The 18,903-nt window shown below is 51.0% G+C and overlaps 1 protein-coding gene across 1 annotated transcript in view; it reads right to left on the bottom strand.

Annotated features, from left to right (window-relative positions):
• The window catches only part of LOC110584780 (store-operated calcium entry regulator STIMATE), a 51,238-nt gene that overhangs the window by 14,060 nt on the left and 18,275 nt on the right, over window positions 1-18,903 (bottom strand). The window contains exons 2-3 of the mRNA XM_021694932.2: window positions 3,081-3,129; window positions 1,024-1,119 (exon numbers count right to left, since the gene is read on the bottom strand). Of these exons, the coding sequence (XP_021550607.1) occupies window positions 1,024-1,119; window positions 3,081-3,129 (145 nt within the window). The remainder of the gene's footprint in view (window positions 1-1,023; window positions 1,120-3,080; window positions 3,130-18,903) is intronic.

Here is an 18,903-nt window from a genome sequence, read left to right as displayed (position 1 = left end):
CACCAGGGGATGACTCCAGCCTGCTGGGGGCTCAAGAGTTGGAAAGACAACCATCTCCCAACCATCTCCCCTACGGGACGATCACCTTTCCTTCCAGTCCCCCACTTTGGGACTACACCAAACACCCAAACAGATCATAACCTTTCCAGGTCTCAGAGAAAGACTCTGGGCAGGGAGACTTCATAACTTCCTTCTGAAATCTGGGTCTGGACTAAATGTGCACAGTCACCAAAAAAGGAAGCTTAAAAGAATCTTCCAGTCCAAATGATCTCAAATATACACGAAGCCTCTTGGCAAGGGACTCACCAGCCCCCGCCGTGCTCTCTCAAAGGCAGGGCAGGACGGCGGTGGGGGTGTTCCAGGCAGAGGGCAGCGTGAGCAAAGGCACTGAAGGAGGAGACAGCTGGTGGGGTTGAAGGCCTCCAGCACAGCATGACTGGAGCAACAAGTCTGAGCCAGGAAGGTAAGAGATGGAGCTGGGATAGGGCAGGTGAGCCTCCTTTTCCACTCCATCTGGGGTTTCGGTCAGATTGCACAGGGTGGGGGGCTGTGTGGAAGGCACACTGCAGTGATGAGCCAGAACCACCCATGATCTTCAGGTCAAAGAGATCGATGCTGGTAACAATGGCTTTGACCCCGAGTGTCTGGCACCCCAGAGAAGCCCCCCGTGTGTCCTGTTCTAGCAGAGATATTCCTTTAGGGCACTATGCTGCCCCGCTAGGGGCCACCCCCTGCCAGGAGGCATAAAGCTACTAGAACACCACGGGCCAGAGCTTGGATGAGCAGAGAGCCAGCGCACAGGGCAACTGGCAGCAGGCAAAGCCCTAAGAGGCAGCTGACAGCTGTGTATGTGAACCCACAGGCAGCACAGAGAGGACGGGCTCTCAGGGGAGCACAGAGCACAAAGCGGGGGTTGCCCCCTCCCCAGGCTAGAGGGAACAGGACTGGTGGCAGAAAGCAAGGCCAGTCTACATTCGCGGCGGAGGGGTGGGTGATGTTTGTCCTTGAATACGGGCCACTTACAGTGAACAAGGGTCCTCTTCAGTGAGATCTGCTAGGTACACATTTGCAAAGTGGATGAACAGCATTCCTATGGCTTGTTTGGAAGTGTCTAAAAACCTGTACGAAATAGGATCAGCACTTGTTACCATCCTGACAGGAGGGTTATATCCAATTTGGGGAAAATGAGAAGCCTGAAACAGGAAGAAAGCCACCGGGAGCTCTCAACCTTCCCTTTACTAGTCGCCTCTTTCTGGGGCGTTGGTACTAACTCAGCCTTGGCGCCTCAGCGACCTTTCAAAACCTTCAACGACACTGCATCTGAGCTCCCTAAGAGGCCCCTGACTTAGAACACATATTTAGGGGCGCCTGGGTGGCTCAGTCGTTAAGCGTTTGCCTTCAGCTCAGGTCATGATCCCAGGGTCCTGGGATCGAGCCCCGCATCAGGCTCCCTGCTCCACAGGAAGCCTGCTTCTCCCTCTCCCACTCCCCCTGCTTGTGTTCCCTCTCTCGCTGTCTCTCTCTCTGTCAAATAAATAAATAAATCTTAAAAAAAAAAAAAAAAGAACACATATTTAAACACACGTTTAAATTAGGTGTGTTTACTTTTCACTTTTTGTCATTTCAAAATGAAATGCTGACCACAGCTTTTGATGAAGTCGAAGGCGCCTCTATTTTAAAGAGCTCCCACTGGACACCCCTCCGAGCTAAAGGCCGTCTGTGCAAGACTAACAAGACGCATAGATCCAGCCCCGCGGCTGAAGCCCCAGAGACTTCCAGCTGTTGCCATTTAAGCCCTGTGCTACATTGGGCCAGGCAAACTTCTTCTGTAAAGGGTCAGAGGGTAAATATCTTCGGCTCGCAGCAACCCATCATCCTGCCACTGCGTGTGAAAGTGGCCACAGAGCCCGCCATTCCTCTAACAATTCAGTTATGAATATGGACAGCAGGCCACACTGGGCCTGTGGGCTGTAGTCTGCCAACTCTTGGGCAGGAGTTTCAAAAAAGAAAAGAAACGAGGGTGCTAGTTCTGGGGACACTCTGCTGCCCTGTCCGGAGGGGGCCTTAAGTTTCTCGTCTGCCATGCACACCTGGAGACCGCTGGTGGTCTGTGGCTGAGGAACCTCTGTATTGGGGCCATTTCTCCTGGTCTCCCAAGGCTGGGCATCCAGGGTTGGGCCGGACCACTGAAGGGGGTCATGAAGGGGCACACGGGCACGGGACAGCAGGACGGGGTCTCAGGACTGAATGGACCTTAGAGATTATCCAGACCAACCCTATGACTGAAGCTTAAAAATCATTTCCTAAAATAATGGCAAAGTAGAAGTCCCCAAAGGGCAATGTGTGTCCCACAGAGTGCCCCAATTCCAGACCCTCCCCAGGTCCCCCGGCCCAAGCCAGATATCGAGATTCGAGAGAAACTGATTGGGGAAAATAAAAATAAGCCTCAACATTCACAAATAATGCACTGAAGATCAATCAAGCATATGCTCAAAATGCTGTAAAGGGCCTTTAACACACTGATTTATCTGAAGTCTTCTCTGCAGGGGGAAATGGCTGTTTTATTAGCACAGCTGCAAGCCTAAGGCAACCCAAGAGAGTCCGCGTCTTGTGGACATGATGTTGTCCTGAAGAGCTGGCTGTCTGCCTTTTTCCGGAATTCTGTCTTTGAAGGCGGTGTCTGAAGTTCTACCACCCTTTTATGAAGGACAAACTGCCACCATGGGGTCATCCTAGGACATCCATGAGTTTTGGGGAGAGGAGCATTCACATGGTGTATCTGACGCATCTCCAGATTTAGAGAATGTTTTGCTTACACACACAGACTACAGAACCCAAGGATTTCCCACAACCTAACAACAAGGAGACATAATTAAAGAGAATAAAGAATAAAGGCAGAGCTCAACATTATCTAGAGGAACTTCTAGAAGTCTTTCGTATTAGATGTAGTTCCTGATGATTAATTCAACTAAGGGATTCCAACACTTTATGCGATGCAGAATCGCTCCCATTGCCCCCCACCCTGCAAACCCCAAAGAATCCACAGCATTGTAGGAAGGTGTTAATATATACATACGCACCATATCCTCCACGGCCGTCTCTCGTGCTTTGGTTCTCTGAAGCGCTTGACTGGAAGAAAACACACACACTCAGCGGCTTGCCACAGTGACAGCAAAGCAAAATGCATACAAGGAGGGTTATCAGCACACTCGGGGCTGACCCTCTGAGTTAAGGTCCCTGCTCTTTTAACATGTGACAATATACACTAAGGTCACAGAGGCCCTGAGCTGCTGGTCTGACCAGTACAGCCTCTTCAGAACTGGACACTTAGGAAGAACGACACCTCAGTGTGTGGAAAACTATTTTCTTCTCTTTTGTGACGAGGTTCTCTCAGAGAGGGCCTGGAGACCACAAAGTGGAACGCAGCTACTTCCAGCTTCAGGATATGCTCCACAGCCAATGACACGTCCATTCAGCCCCCTACCCATCCCGCCCAAATAGTGACTTGGCACCCACTCCAAGCCCAGCACTGAGGAGACAAAGGCAACAGCAGGTGTCTGGCAGGAGAGCAGGCCCGTAACCATCTAGTGAGGCAAGTGCCAGGGGACAGGTATGTCTGAGGCAGGGTGAGGGCACAAGGGAAGAAGGACCAACCCCCGGCTGCCTGCAAGGACATGGGTCAGGACAGGCTGCACTGGGGGCGGGGGGTACAGAGTACACACAAGCTCACAGGGACAGGGACATAACATGGCAGACAAACTGAGCAGGAGCCACGTGACGGAAGGTCTTGAATGCCAGGCTAAGGAGTCTGGAAGGAACCCTGTAGGGAAGGGAAAGCCGGGACAGAGTGCTAGGCAGAGTCAAAGACATGGTCGGAACTGTGTTTTAGACAAATGGCTCTGAATCATGTAGATGGTGGGTTTCTGGGGCTGGAGAAAATGCTGGCTGAGCCCCAGTACCAGGTAGAGGGGGCACCCCGCTACAGATCAGCCAGTGGGGGTGGGGTGCTCCTTCAGCCACAGGCCGACCTCAGATGGCAGAGGACTGCCCAGACTGACACCCTCACCTCGGGTCTGCAGGCGCAACCCCACGCAGACTGTCTCCACAAGTCTACCCACGAAAACAAGCCCTGAAAGAGCTGCTGCCCCTCACAAAAGCACCAAGGAAGAGATGCGCCAATGCAGGCCCACAGAGGATGCCTTGTTCCTACGGGCAGGAGGCGAGAACCGACTTCTGGCAGAGCCCTGAGCTGCCAGTGAGGGTGCAGGAGGAGGAGGAGGAGGAGACGGGGAGGCAGACCTTGGTGCCCAAATCGATGGACCCTGCTTCTCTAAATGCAAACAAGCCGTCTGCAGTTTGCAAAGCGAGAGCTGTCTGTATACAGAAACAAAACAGGTCTTGTGTTCAGAGACACTTCGACTGACCAAAAAGCAGGAGGAACTGTAAGGAGGTCTGTCATTCCGTTGATATATCACAGATCCAAAATATGAACAGCGTCAAAGGATCCGAAGGTGGGGCCAAGAGGGTCTGCTTGCCCAAATGGTTCTCAAAGGCAGGGGCCTCCTCCCCACAAGTATGCACGTCTCAAGGGGCACTTGGGAAGGAGACGCAGAGGAAACTGGGCCAGGACAAAACCATCTGGAGGGAAAGCCCCAGTTAGGACCAGAGCCCCGTCACGCGCATTGGTGCTTCTGCCTCCTCAGGGGAATCTGTCCCCGTCAGCATAAAATAAACACAACCTGAGGAGAACGTCCTCATTCTGAGGAGACACATGCTGAAGTACCAGAATGGCTGCAATTCACCTGCAACTGGTTTAGGGGAAAAACTACACAATATCTATTACAATTATATAAAGTAACTATATGATAAATGGTATAATACATTAGAAGTAATAAATACAATATCAGCTATTATATAATCGTATTATATATATAGATCGTATTAATCTATAATATAGAAAGAGAAGCAAATGTGGTGTTATGGTCCTAACCCTCAGGACCTCAGAATGTGGCTGTAGTTTGGAGACAAAGTCTTTATGGAGGTAATTAAGGTAAAATGAGGTCATATGGGTGGGTCCTAATTCAGCATGACTGGTGTCCTTATAAGAAGAGATTAGAACCCACACAGATGGACGGGCGACCATGTGAGCGCCAGGTGAGAAGGTGTCATCTGCAAGCCGAGGGAGAAAGGACCTGGAAGAATCCAACCCTGCCCACACCTTGACCTGGGACTTACAGCCTCCAGACCCATGAGAAAAGAAAGTTCTGGTGTTCAAGCCACCCAGTGTGTGGTACTGTATGGCAGCCCCAGCAAACTAACACATGGGGCAATATAATAATCGGAGAACCTAGATGAAGGATATTTGAGTATTCATTAAATGACTAGTTAAACTTTTCTGTAGGTTTAACATTTTTTTTTTGAAATAAAAAGTTGGGAGGAAAACATACTGTAAACGGCATGCACGAGTACAGCCATTCGGAGGTCCATCTGGCAATATCAATCAAAATTTTCAGTGCCCAGGCCCCCCCTTTTTTTTTTAGATTTTATTTATTTATTTGACAGAGAGAGAGATAGCGAGAGCAGGAACACAAGCAGGGGGAGTGGGAGAGGGAGAAGCAGGCTTCCCGCTGAGCAGGGAGCCTGATGCGGGGCTCGATCCCAGAACCCTGGGATCATGACCTGAGCCGAAGGCAGACGCTTAATGACTGAGCCACCCAGGTGCCCCGCCCAGGCCCCTTTAAACTGCAAGGCACCACCAGGTGTGTGTTCTACAGGCATTAATGCAACACGCGCCAAGAAGCCCAGGGCTCAGCATGGTAATACTGCCCTAACAAAACCCAGAAAGACACCAATGTCTGTCAGCGTGGGGCTGAGGATCCCTGTCACGGTATGATGCAACATTAGGCTGTCACTGGAAACAACAAGGTCATCTGCACGAACTCATGGGGAAAGGTTTCTAAACTATATTAACAAATTGCAGAATTAATATGCCTCCCATGATTCTGTTCGTATCCATTTTTTTAAAGGATAACTATTTATATTGGTGTTATGCATGTGTTTTTTCCCTAGAAGGATACCTGACTATTAATAAGGGCTGCCTCTGATGAAAGGAATTAGGGTTCAGGGGAGTAGACCTATATCATTCTGAATGGTTTTAAAACATTCTTCTATATTCACATCGCTTTTATTTCAAAGAATTAAAAACAAAAAACCACCTGCGTCAGAGACCTGTGCTAAGACAGCAAAGTGGGACATGGGGGACACGGTGTGGGTCACGGGGGGCTCTGGGACAAGAAGGGAGAAGGATGTGTGCGTGTGCTGGTCCGTGCTTGAGGCGTGACCTCACACGGGAGCACCTCAGATGGGATTCAGAATGTCTTCAGGTTCTCCTAAACAGAGGAGTGTGATTCCTGCCTTCTTCCTGTCCATCTGCCATCCCCTCTCCCTAGAATATTTCAGTGTCTAAAATCTTTTTATTCTTTAATTAAAAGCAGAAGAATCATTAAAAGAGCTCCTCCAGATCTGACATGGCAGGAAAACTCAGGAAACTTTGTTCACCCACGCAGTTGTGCTGTACCGAGGGGTCTGTGCTGTGACAGGCCCCGTTCAGGGGACAAAACAGACAAAATCCTTGCCTTCCGTGCATTCTCGGGGCAGGGAGAGGGGAGAGAATACCTGGAGAGTGTCAAGGCGGGAAAGGAGAGAGGTCTGGGAGGAGGTCTGGAAGGTAAGCCAAAACCCAAGGAGAGGAGGGGAGAGTCCCAGGCATCTGCACAAGAGCCCTCAGGCGGAGGGCTGGGCCTGTGAGCAGCAGGAATGTGGGCCTGAGGTCAGGTCTCCCAGGCCTCGTGGCCAGGGTGACCTGGGGGCAGCCACGGGGCAGGGGGGCTGTGGCCCACAGCTGCCGAGCGGAGAGTGGCGGGAGGGCAGCACGGTGGGAGCAGGGGGGCAGATCAGGCCACCACAGTAACCATGGTTGAGTGGGCCCCCGGCCCAGGTGGTGGCAGGAGGGGGTGAGTGACAAGGGGGGGGGGGCCCGTACCTTCAGCAGTGAGCCGATAGGATTTGCTGACAAGGGGGATGTGCTGTGCATCCGGGACGACTCCGAGGTGGGGACTGACACAGTTCCACTCATTTCTGTTTTTGTTTTGGTGGTGGGGGGGGTGGGGAGGGGGGTGGCAAACTAAAAGGCCCGGGACACCTGTGCACAAGAAACAAGGCGCTGCCCCCGAGTAGCCCACAGACGGACACGGAGCCAGGCGCCCAGTCCCATGGAAACAAGTCTGTTCCCCGCCGGAGCCCGGCAGCTGCTCTCTGGGAGCCCTGCAGAGGGTGGCTCAGGTGCAGCTCCAAGACAGCCCACCTTTTTGCTTCTGTAGGACGCAGAGAACTCAGACGGAGCCAGAGGCCAGAGCAAAGTGCAATCCACCCTTCCCAATGTAGCCACCACACAGCCTGAGACAGAAGGCTGGGGCAGAGGGCACAACTCAAGTGTAGGTCAGGTCCCTGAAGGCAGGACACCACCAATCCCAGGCTCTTGGCCTGAAAGAGCCCTAGTAGGAAAGGGAGCAGAGTGGGGGATGGAGAGTGGGATCAGGGGAGGGGCTGTCGGGGTGTGCAGCACTCAGTGGTCCCTGACACCTGGCACACAGGCCCCATTCCACTCCTTGAATGACGCTGCACCACCACCTCTAGGCCATGGTGGGCTCCGAAGCAGGTGCTCTGTGTTTATGCACGTGTCCTGAAGACGGGCACAGGGTCCCATCACCCCTGAAAAGGAGGAGTGGCCAAAAGCCAGACAGATGTGGCTTTAAGTCCTGTCTCTCTGCTACTATCTAGCCAATTGACTGTGTAAAAAAAGGGGGGGGGGAGGGGCGCTGCCAGGTTGGCGTCAGGATTAAACGAGAAGCAACTGGTGGAAGGGGCTAGCACAGAACACGTGCTCAGGAAAGCGACTGCACTCAGTGGTCCCTGACCTGGACCCTGCCTTCCCATTCCTCCTGTCTGTCTACTCTCCCGAGGCCCAGCACTGAGCCACCCCGTCTTGGTCTCTGGGTCTCTGAGAAGTGTGTGACCTTAGGTCTGCCATCTGCAACCTGACCTCTCCACAGGGGCCCAAATACTAGGAGGGTCCCAGGATTCCCCGACCCTGCTGTCCTCCCTGGGCTGACTCCCCCGTGCTCTGAGTGCTCCTCTCTCTCTTCTGCCTCCCCATGGTTCTGTCCTCCCTCGACAGGCTCCCCAGCTTCTATGCTGCGGGCTCTCCGGCCCCCTCCCCTCCCAGCCCTCACCCCCCAGTCCTGCCTGGCCTCACCATTGCTTCATAGAACAGAAGCGTCCTCCCCTCTGGGGCTCCTTACTTTCCTCCCCCATTCAACTGTCGATCTCCCCTGCTAACTCTGTGACTGGTCTTCTAGATGTGTCCCCTTCCCCATTTCTACCACCAAACTAGTTGGAGCCTCAGGACTGCTTTCCTGTGCTAAGGAGACTGCCTCCTAACAGGCCTCCCTTCCAATTGTCCCAGCCACCCACCTGCGCTTCCTTCCACCTACACTGAGCACCAACAGTGCTGGGTACACAGCACTGGACACTACAGCCCGGGCCTTGCCCTCAGAGGGCTTTCCATCCAGTACTCTGCATGTCATTTCACTTGCCTTAAAACACTGCTCTCTTCTTTCCTAATCTTACGCATCTCTGAATTAAAATACATCTTTTGGAAGAGATGAACATATGGAGAGTATATAAAATTCAGAATACATTCTTTTGGTTAGCATTTGGATGGTACATCCTTTTTAATTCCTTTTTTTTTCAACATTATATTTAAGATGGGTCTACTGTAGGCAGCATATAGGGGAGATTTCCCCCATAAACCTGGCTCACAATTGTAGTGGGTTGAATGGTGGTCTCCAAAAAGATATGTCCAAATCCTGACCCCCCCACCAAATCCCTGTGGATGTGACCTTATCTGGAAAAAGGGTCTTTGCAGGTGTGATTAAGTTAAAGAACTTGAGACAAGATCATCCTGGATTAATGAGGTAGGCTCTAAATCTAATTACAAGTGTCCTCTGAGAGAGTAGAAGGCACAGGGGAAGGAGAAGTCCTTGTAAAGACAGAGGCAGAGACTGGAGTCTAGCAGCCACAAGCCAGGGAACCTCTGAAGAGGAAGAGACGGGGAAGGATTCACCGCAAACTCACTGGAGGGAGTGTGGCCCTGCCAACAGCTGGATGCTGGACTTTGGGCTTCCAGAACAGAGAGAATTTCTGTTGTGTTAAGCCAAGAAGTTTGTGATTATTTGTACAGCAAATGTAACCTAATAAAGCATTTTTCTTTTTCTTATAAAAAAAATTTTTTTTGAAGAGCACAAACATACTCAGTGAAGTCTCCCGTCCATCTGCAATCCCAGGTCTTGCTTCACTTCTCAGAGCCAACCACTGTCACCCAGATCTTGTGCAGCCTTCCAGAGACACACCAGGTGAGTCCAAAGAGGGATAGATGTCTCTTCAAAGAAAGACAGTCGCATACTCTGCACGCTGCTGGACCCTCGCTGCTCTCACTGAACGCCCCCCTCCCTGGATTGCCAGCCGGACGTACTAACTGGGCCACACGGGTGCCCAGGCGCCCGCGGGGCTCGCCACCACCCGCCAACTCTGTCACGCGTGCTCTTGGCTCACAGCCTCCCTGGACAGTACAAAGCACAGTGCTCACTCCTCTAGAACCTCTAGAAGTTCTGCGCTGTTCGTGCCGCATGACAGGAAGGCAGTGATGGCTTATCCGATTCCACCTGTCTGTCCCACACCAGCAGCCGTGTCACTGACGGCTCACATAAAGCTGTGGCTCGGTTTTGCATACGCCTCTCCGAGTCAGCATCTACAGGATGGGGGCCAGGCACCCCACTTCACGCTCCCTTTCAGAGCCTCGCCTGCTGGCGCTCCCACGGACTTGCTGTGTGACAGAAGACAGCTCAGTTTTACATAGTCATTTCCTTCCATGTCACAAGGAGGAAGACATATGAGGTGGTGTTAAAAAATCATGGGGGGGGGTGGATGGGGGTGTCTGGCTGGCTTAGTCGGTGGAGCGTGAGACTCCTGATCTTGGGGGCTGTGAGTTCGAGCCCCATGTTGGATTGCTTAAAAATACAATCTTAAAAAAAAAAAAAAAAACCCCACAGGAGTTGGAAAGGGAACACTTACCATGCAGTCCTATTTAGAAACTGAGTCATAAAAAAGCACAACTGTTTGGAGATTAAACCACACAATTTAAGAGAGCTGTTTGGTCCATGCCAAGCGCAGTGTGAGAGAAGGGAGTCCAACCTCCTCAGTGTAAAGAGTGGAGACAATGGAGACAATGGTGGGGAAGGGGTGATCTGTGCGGGGTCACCAGGTAGTCAGTAGTGGGCCTGGGATGAAATCAAGCCACCTGAGCCAGCCTCTTCCTCCAACTGGCCCTGGCAGAGACCGCAAGCCACACCCCGCCGGTTCTATAAGCCCAGGGCCCCGGTGCTCAGAAAGGATAGAAACGGTCCGGGGGAAGGGGGCGCTGAGCAAATCCACCTTCACTGATAGAACCAGCAATCAAGGAAAATGTTCCTGCACTTTCCCTGAATTATAAACAGTCAAGCCCCATCCCAAACCTCCTCAGTACCCGCTAGTGGCAGGAAAAGCCCAGAAGTACCAGTTTCTTTAGGGCAGGAAAAGGTCCCAGAAAGCCACTGAGGTAGACTGCTGGTTGCCTCCCCCAAACCCACCCACCCCCTTTCTTCCTTCCTAAGGACTTAGTGGCACAGCTGACAGACCACATCCCCAGATGCCCTTGAAGCTGGAGGTGGCCACAGGACTAAGTTCTAGCCGAAGACAGTGTGAAGCCCAGGGTGGACCCCTTTTCAAGGAGAAATGAAGGGCCTGGTGATTCCTATGGCAAGGAACTAAAGGCAGTCAAGCTGGTGTTAGCTTGAAATCTAGTCCCTGCTTTATCAAAAATGTTACTATTTTAAGCAAGTCACTTTTCTGGGTCTAAGTTTCCTCAACTGTCTACTTAAGAGGGTCACTGTGGGGAGCAAAGCATCTGCGGCTGTGGCCACCAGGTTCTTTACAGGATTATTTCTAACCTTTGTGACAACCCTGAAAGGTAAGGCCAAAGGGTTTGCCTTGAGGCCAAAAATAGCGTAAGATCTGCATCCATGTCTCTCTGACTGCAAAGCTCACATTTCCCCTGCTGTCCTGAGGAAGCCTAGTCCAAAGGCAACGGAGGTTCTGGTCTGGGTGTACCATAAGGGCAGAAGTTCAGGGCCTCCTGACTCCAGTCTTCTTCCCCTTAAGCCCTCCCGCACATGAGCTGGAATGAACTGAGCATGACGCCCCTCGGTCAAGCCTTTCAGTGCGTGCCCCACCTCCCCTTCCTCAGGGAACACAATTCAGGCTTTCTGGCTTGGCAAACTGCGCCCTCCCCATGGCCTGGCACCTTCCGTCTCGGTCCTGTCACTCACATGGTCACTTTGGCTTGGTAGGGCCCCCATGTTTAACTCTCAGGCATCCGACCAGATTCAGTTCAGGCAGCTCGAAGATTTGCCTCCTTTGCAGTAGAGTTAAGCATCCCTCCATCTGGCTCCCCAAAGTCTCCTACGCATCCTACTCTGCATGCCTCTGGATTGATACTTCACATGCGATATTGAGGATTTGTCTGTCTCTCCTGCCAGTTAAGGAAGCAGACAGAGACCCTGTCTTATTCATGGCCCTGTACCTGAAGGAAGCAGGCACTTAACCACTGACCGGAACAAAGGGAGCGGAACACACTGGAAGAACACTTGAGTCAGAGGAGGCAACAGCTTAGGGCATGGAGTGCAACCTTTGGTCCCAAACCTCGCAGCAACACTTACTGTGGGGACAGGGGAAGCTGTTTAACCTCTCTGGGCCTTACTCTGCCCCTCTGGAAAATGGAAGGATTACAGCAGCCGCCTCCTACGAGTCTTAATGAGACAACATATTAGAGTACTTAGCAAGTAACGTGGCGCCGCAGAGAGCAAGAGCGCACGGCTGAGGCTCACCTGCACTGCCCTCTAGTCTTTCCCTTTCCTTTCATGTTACAAATCACTGTAACCAGTTTGGAAACCAAAGAAAAGTTATCTAACATGTAACCATCCAAGTACAACCAAGCCCACTGGTTGTCACAGCACCTTCGTTCTGGTTGCAAAGCTCCTCCTGCCTTGCACCTCCCATGTGGGACCGGAAGAAGCTGGGCCGGGCTGCGCTCTGTTCCCCGGTCGTTAGCCTCCGTCAGCTCTCACCAAAGGTTGGTCACTCAGAGAATTCCCCAAACGCGGGGGGGCTCCACCTCCAGGGCAGGATGCACGGGCGAAATGCCGAAGGACCGGCAGGACAAGTGCCCACGACCACTGGCTGGACACGGCTGGTTCCTGCTCTGCCTCGCACTGTTCTCGGCTGATTAGAGGAGACCCACTGTGAAATCAAGTCCGGGCGTGCAGAATTCCTTCCTTAATCACTCGCAGTCAGGAAAAGACTAGAACCGATGTGGCACTGATTCAAGAAACACCATGACACAAGACACCTGTCCCCAGACAGCGATTCAGAAGGAGGAGCAGGTCGGAGCTGCTGCCCATGCGGGCAGGCTGACGGGCACCCTGGGATTCAGCACCTTTTGGCTCTGCTGCCCACTCTGGGCGTCCTGGCCTTGGTGCCAGTCCCTCGCTTGGGCCTGTCCACCAGGACGGAGTGCTGCAGGCCCTGGGCCTTTCTCAGTCCCCAAGCCACCTGCCCAACCTGCCTGCCCTGCACCCTGATCCCTTCCGCTGTTACACGGGGAAGCAAATCAATAAACTACCACCATCCCCTGTCAGACAGGACAGAGCCCCTGGTGGTTTCACACACTCAAAATCAAGACATCTTGTTATTTTTTTAAATGGTAGATATATTTTTAAAAGTTTTTATTTAAATTCCAATTAGTTAACAGAATGTAATACTAGTTTCAGGTGTACAACGTAGTGATTCAGCACTTCCATACATCACCTGATGCTCATCATGACAAGTGGCCCTTCTTCATCCCCATCCCCTATTTGACCCATCCCCCCACCCACCTCCCCTCTGGTAACCACCAGTTGGTTCTCTGTAGTTGAGTCTATTTCTTGGTCTCTTTTTTCCCCTTTGCTTGTTTGTTTCTTAAATTCCGCATATGAGTGAAATCATATGGTATTTGTCTTTCTCTGACTGACTTGCTTAGAATAATATTCTCTGGCTCCATCCATGTTGTTGCAAATGGCAAGATTTCATTAATTTCTATGGCTGAATAATATTCCAGTGTGTGTGTGTGTGTGTGTGTGTGTGTGTGTACCACTTCTTTATCCATTCATCAATCAATGGACACTTGGGCTGTTTCCATAATTTGGCTATTGGTGATAATGCTGCTATGAACACTGGGGTGCATGTATCCCTTTGAATTAGTATTTTTGTATTCTTTGGGTAAATACCTAGAAGTGGGATTGCTGGAACATACGGTAGCTCTACTTTTAACTTTCTGAGGAACCTCCATACTGTTCTCCAGAGTGGCTGCATCAGTCTGCATTCCCACCAACGGTGCACAAGGGCTCCCTTCTCTCCACATCCTCACCAACACCTGTTGTTTCTAAAATCAAAACATTTTAATGGTGGAAGTTCAGCGCCAAAAAAGGTTGATGGAAAAGCTATCTCTGAAGAGAGACCTTTCTAGTGACCCTCAAAAATCACACCCCATGGGCCAATACCATTGCCCTTTTGATCACAGGGCGGACATTCACCCTGGACAGAGAGAAGGCTGAGTCAGCTGCGTCCAGTCAGAGAGCAGAGAGCAGGCTGCATTTGCTCACTACGCTCAGCAAGCGCCTCGTCTGAGGAGAAAGAACTGTTGAGAGCCCCTAGGGAACTGCAGAAGCCCCCCGGCAGGAGCCAGCGTGAGCCCGCCTGGGACTGTGGCGTTCCCGCTTGACGCCAGCCCCACCTCCGAGCCTTTTCCTGGGGCCGAGCCTGCAGAGGCCACCTGCAATGGCTCTTGCCACAAAGCGTCCCGCTCAGAGTCACACTGTTTTATGTAGTAAGACACAACTATCCGTTCATTTATTCGTCCATCTGTCCATCCATCCTCCACACGGCTGCTGGTGGAGGTCTCAAAATGTCAATAAAATTATATCACCCACCGCTCCACTTAAAACTCCCAAGACACATAAGTGTGTCAAAAGTCACACCTTATACTGTAGACGTGTGCATTTTACTTTATGTAAATGATACCTCCATAAGAATTTTAAAAACAACAAAACGAACCCAAAACCCTTCCATGCTTTTCCACAGCAGCTAGAATAAAATGCAGGCTCCTTCTCGTGGCCAAGGGACCATAATGACATAGGGCTCTGTCCGCTTCTCCGGCCTCATCCCCTCCTTCCCTCCCGCCACATGGGCCTTCTCTCTACACACTGCACACACCAAGCTCCATCCTGCCTTAGCACCCTGGCTCACAACGGCACTTCCTGTCTGGACACTCTCCTCCTTTCTGTTCTTGTCGCAGCTCCCAGCTCACCTCCTTGGAGGCCTCTCCGGATCCCCGCACCCCCAGCTGTGTACATCCTGCCCTGCTTCCATCCTTCACTCGCATTTCCCACTTCTGTTTTCTTCTCCACAATTACCCCTCTCGTCTTAGAAAATTTTTTTAAGATTTATTTGAGAGTTGGGGGCGCCTGGGTGGCTCAGATGGTTAAGCGTCTGCCTTCGGCTCAGGTCATGATCCCAGGGTCCTGGGATCGAGTCCCACATCGGGCTCCTGACTCAGCGGGGAGTCTGCTTCTTCCTCTCCCTCTGCCTCTCCCACTGCTCTGCTCTCTCTCTCTCTGTATCTCTGTGTCTCAAATGAATAAATAAAATCTTTAAAAAAAAAAAAGATTTGAGAGTGAGCGCGTGCACACACACATACACACACATACGAGGAGGGGGTGAGGGGCAGGGGGAGAGGGAGAAGCAGACTCCCCGCTGAGCAGGGAGCCCGATGAGGGACTCGGGACTCGATCCCAGGACCCTGAGATCATGCCCTCAGCCGAAGGCAGACACTTAACCCACTGAGCCACCCAGGCGCCCCTCACCTCAGAAATTCTTATGTGCTTCCTTGACTACTATCTGTTTTCTCCCCCTAGAAACTAAGCTCTGCAAGACCAGGAACTTTGGTTCTGTTTATCCCCATACTCCTGGCATCGAGAAGGTGCCTGGCTCTTAAAGGGTAGCTAAACAATATTTGTTGAACAAAGGAATTCATTCAGCCTGTCATTTAAGACATATTTATTGAGTACTGTCCAGGATTTATTTTTAATTCAGTAAGGTCTGTGAATTTGCACAAAGGGTTCTCCCAGAAGCTTAGCTTGCAAGCCCTTCGTCCTGCAACAGGACAAAATTGCTTAGCCCTTTGGTTTTGGACAAAGTAATCTGCCAGCAAGAATGCCAAAGGACAGCCACCCAAAACCTCTCTTCCTCCTCACTGGCCACAGGGCAGGGAGAACCGGCCAAAGTCTCCCTCACCACATTTGGCCTTAGAAAGAAAGAACCGGACAATCTGGGTTTGGAAACAGCTGAAGTGCTCATGAGCATTTTTTTGGTAAGGACCAGATGAAGCCAAGGTGCACAGTTAGCCAGCTTTAATCCTCCTACATGGAGGTTCTGCCAAGGGCTGAGAAAGAAATGAGAAAAAAACCTAAACTGTCTAGCAAATAATATGCTTAGCTCTCTAAACATGGGGCCTCCTTAGGACGGCAGCTTCCCCCAGGAGCAGGGCAGCTGTGCCATCTCCTGACGATGGTGATCTCAGCAGGGCCGAGGGGGCACTGTCACCGTGCAGGCGCTCCACGGGGCTCTGTTCGATGGAAAGACACATGAATGGCTGATAAACACCCAAGAAAATAGGCAAGCTCAATAAGGTGGGTTTTAAAAATGCAAATCAATAATTACTCTCTGCCAGATTAGCCAAGATGAAAACACTGGGGGAGGATATTAGGAAACAGGGGCTCTGAAGTTGCTGGCGGACAAGTAAATGGGGATGTGTGGGGGAGTAGATTTGTGCTCTTGTCCCCGGAGCCCCCAGTTGAGAGGGGACGTCTGGTTGGTGTCCAGGTAGCCACGGTGAATGGAGACCTCTGGGAGCCGGGGACATGCTGGAAGTGGAACGAACGAGGCCTCCAGCACGCAGAGTCTGAAGGACAGGAGGAGCAGGAGAGCTGCAAATATTCCTAAAGAAGGAGGGCTTGTCAGTGTAACTTCTTCCTCCACACTGACGGAGGCGCCACGCGTAAACGGGCCGTCCTAGGACAGTGTCCCTGCGCCGCTGGGGAGCCTCCAGGTCTGGGGAACTCTGAGACACACCGCACCTGTTCCCGCCCTGTGTCACCCCTGCACTGCTGACCAGTACTCCCTGGCCATAAATTTCGGAATTTCATTTGACCTCACAGAGGATGGAGATGGGTGTGGTTTTTTTTACCTATCGACCCACAGATGACTTGGAAAGTTGCAGTGGGTATCTATTATGATTTTAACTATTTATACACCATGACCCAGAAACTCCACTCCTAGGATTTTCTTCTTTAATTGCACTCACACAAGTGCCCAAAAATCTGTATAAAAGGGTGTACTGCAGCATTGCTATGAGCCTAGAGGATTTAGAAACCACCTAAATGTCCATCAATGGGGGAAGGGGGTAAATGTAAATTATCATCCAGTGGAAGTCACCATTAAAAAGTGAGGCAGAGAGGGTACCCTCGCAATGGGTGGATATTATGGCATGTACCTTACACCTCAACAAAGCTGTTTAAAAAGTGAGGTGAATCTATCCGCATTGATACGGAAAAATGCCCACTTTAAATGGGGAAAAAAGCAAGTCACCAAAACAAACCTACTTTGATTTTTTTTAATGATACATACAAACAGAAATTTCAAGGCACACACATTAACTGTTACCTATGGTTAGCTCTCTAGAGGATGGAATTATAGGGAACTTTCACTTTCTATGCTATGTATTTCCATAAAGTTTTAGTTGTTTACAAAGAGCATGCATTACTTCTGTAGTTAAAAAAAGGTCTTAAAAATGGTTACTTGGGGGGAAAAAAACTTCTGATGCTAAAAACAATAAATAATTTTAAAAATGACAAAATTACAATTTTGCACATTAGGTAATTAAAAGCCTTCCTAAAACCTAACTCATTAGCAATCTCCTCCTGAGAGAAAAGCTTCCAGCAGGCAGGACTCACTGGAGACAGAAAGCACCTCCACCTCTGCAACCTCATGGCTAATCAAACAGAACAGGACACGGCCCCAGAGCCTGCATCTCAGAGGTAACACATGCAGCCCCTGGCCCAGCCCCACCTCGCAGGGTGACCCATAGCTCAGGCAGCCGGAAGCTTGTCTGGGCACTGCTTCCTCTGGTCAGAGGAGACACCCGCCAGCCCCGTCGTGCAGTGAAGAGCTACACATTGCAAGATGGATTTTCATCCTTGTGACCCAAGGCTCTGAAGTGATTCCAGCTGCTTAGGGTGATCCAAACTCAGCAGAGAACAGAACATATAATGGGTACAGGGAAGGCTCCTCTTGACATGGTTTTTACACCTGGAACCTGGAAGGAAAGGGTACAGATCCAGCCACACATCCACCCATCAAGAGTTAAACATAGAAGCCAAAGGACTGAACACAAAGTTGCTGACTCACTTAACTGGGTCATTCAACTCTGAGAATTTCACTAGGAGAAAAACCCCAATGTACTACGTTTCATTCAGAAAGATGACCGCACTCGCCCTCTGACCTCCTACAGGCCATAACCTTTAAGTACCATTCCCAGACAGTGGTGAAGGGGCCACCCAGCCACCCACCTCGCTCAGCTGGCAGCCCTTGTGAACACTCTGGGTCCCCAAACGTACCTTGAAGAAAAATAGCCTTGTCTACTACCCACACCCAAAACGTGTAACTTATTCAATGGAGTTCCTAGGAGGATGTCTGAGAAAAACCTGATCAGATAAGCCTTCAACAGCGTGCGGAACACTGAAGGCTCTGGGCACTGGACATTAACTGACCCAGCCGCTCGTCATGCCCAGCCTAAGAGGCAGACGGTACCATCCCAACTTTCGGATGAAGAAACTGAATCTCAGTGCAGGTAAGGAATTTTCCAAAGTCCAGGACCAGAACCCAGGCCCCACTGCTGATCTTCAACACCCCCCTCCCCATTAAACAGGTTCCAACATCGGTCTCACTGAGCTTGGCCTTTTGGTACAAAAACATAAAGCTTGTGAAATGCAAAACTCTACATGCAATCCAGACAGCACTATCAAAAGTCAAAAACAACCTCCCAAGGAGAATTAGCTCAGAAAATTTATATACAGATGGACAGACAATTCAAGAACTTTACCCTACACTGAAGGTAGCTAGTGGTGTGTATGTCTACAAAGCATGCATGGTCCAAAATTCCAAGGCTGGGGGTAAGAAGTCAAGTGTTAACTCAAGTTAATCTTGGGAAGGTTTGGCTGTCAAAGTTCATGAGGACAGGGAAGAGGCCACACTGGCTGAGGCCATCCCAGATCTCCTTTGTCAAGCCCTGCCTCAGGCTGCTGCTGCCACCGCTTGGCCTCCCTCAGTACAGATCTGGCTCTTGCGCAACCCTGCTCCTCAGGCCAGCCCAAGCAGTGGGCAGGAGGAAAGCCCTGCATCTCCCAAGAGTGTGCAACCCCCTCCTCCATCACCATATTCCTCCGCCACCTCCCACCAGCCACTGCTCCAGGTTCTGTGCTCCTGGGCTGTCACGGCTAAGTGGCACAGCTGGGAAGGTGGGTTCACAGGAGAGAAGAGTTCCCTTTCTCGTGCCACAGTCTGGAACAAATCCCCTGGGCAAACCAGTGAGCTTCT

This window comes from Neomonachus schauinslandi, chromosome 1, assembly GCF_002201575.2.
Source record: "Neomonachus schauinslandi chromosome 1, ASM220157v2, whole genome shotgun sequence".
Lineage (NCBI taxonomy): Eukaryota > Metazoa > Chordata > Mammalia > Carnivora > Phocidae > Neomonachus > Neomonachus schauinslandi.
Note: the sequence above shows the minus strand (reverse complement) of the source record. Positions and strands in the feature narration are given on the sequence as shown.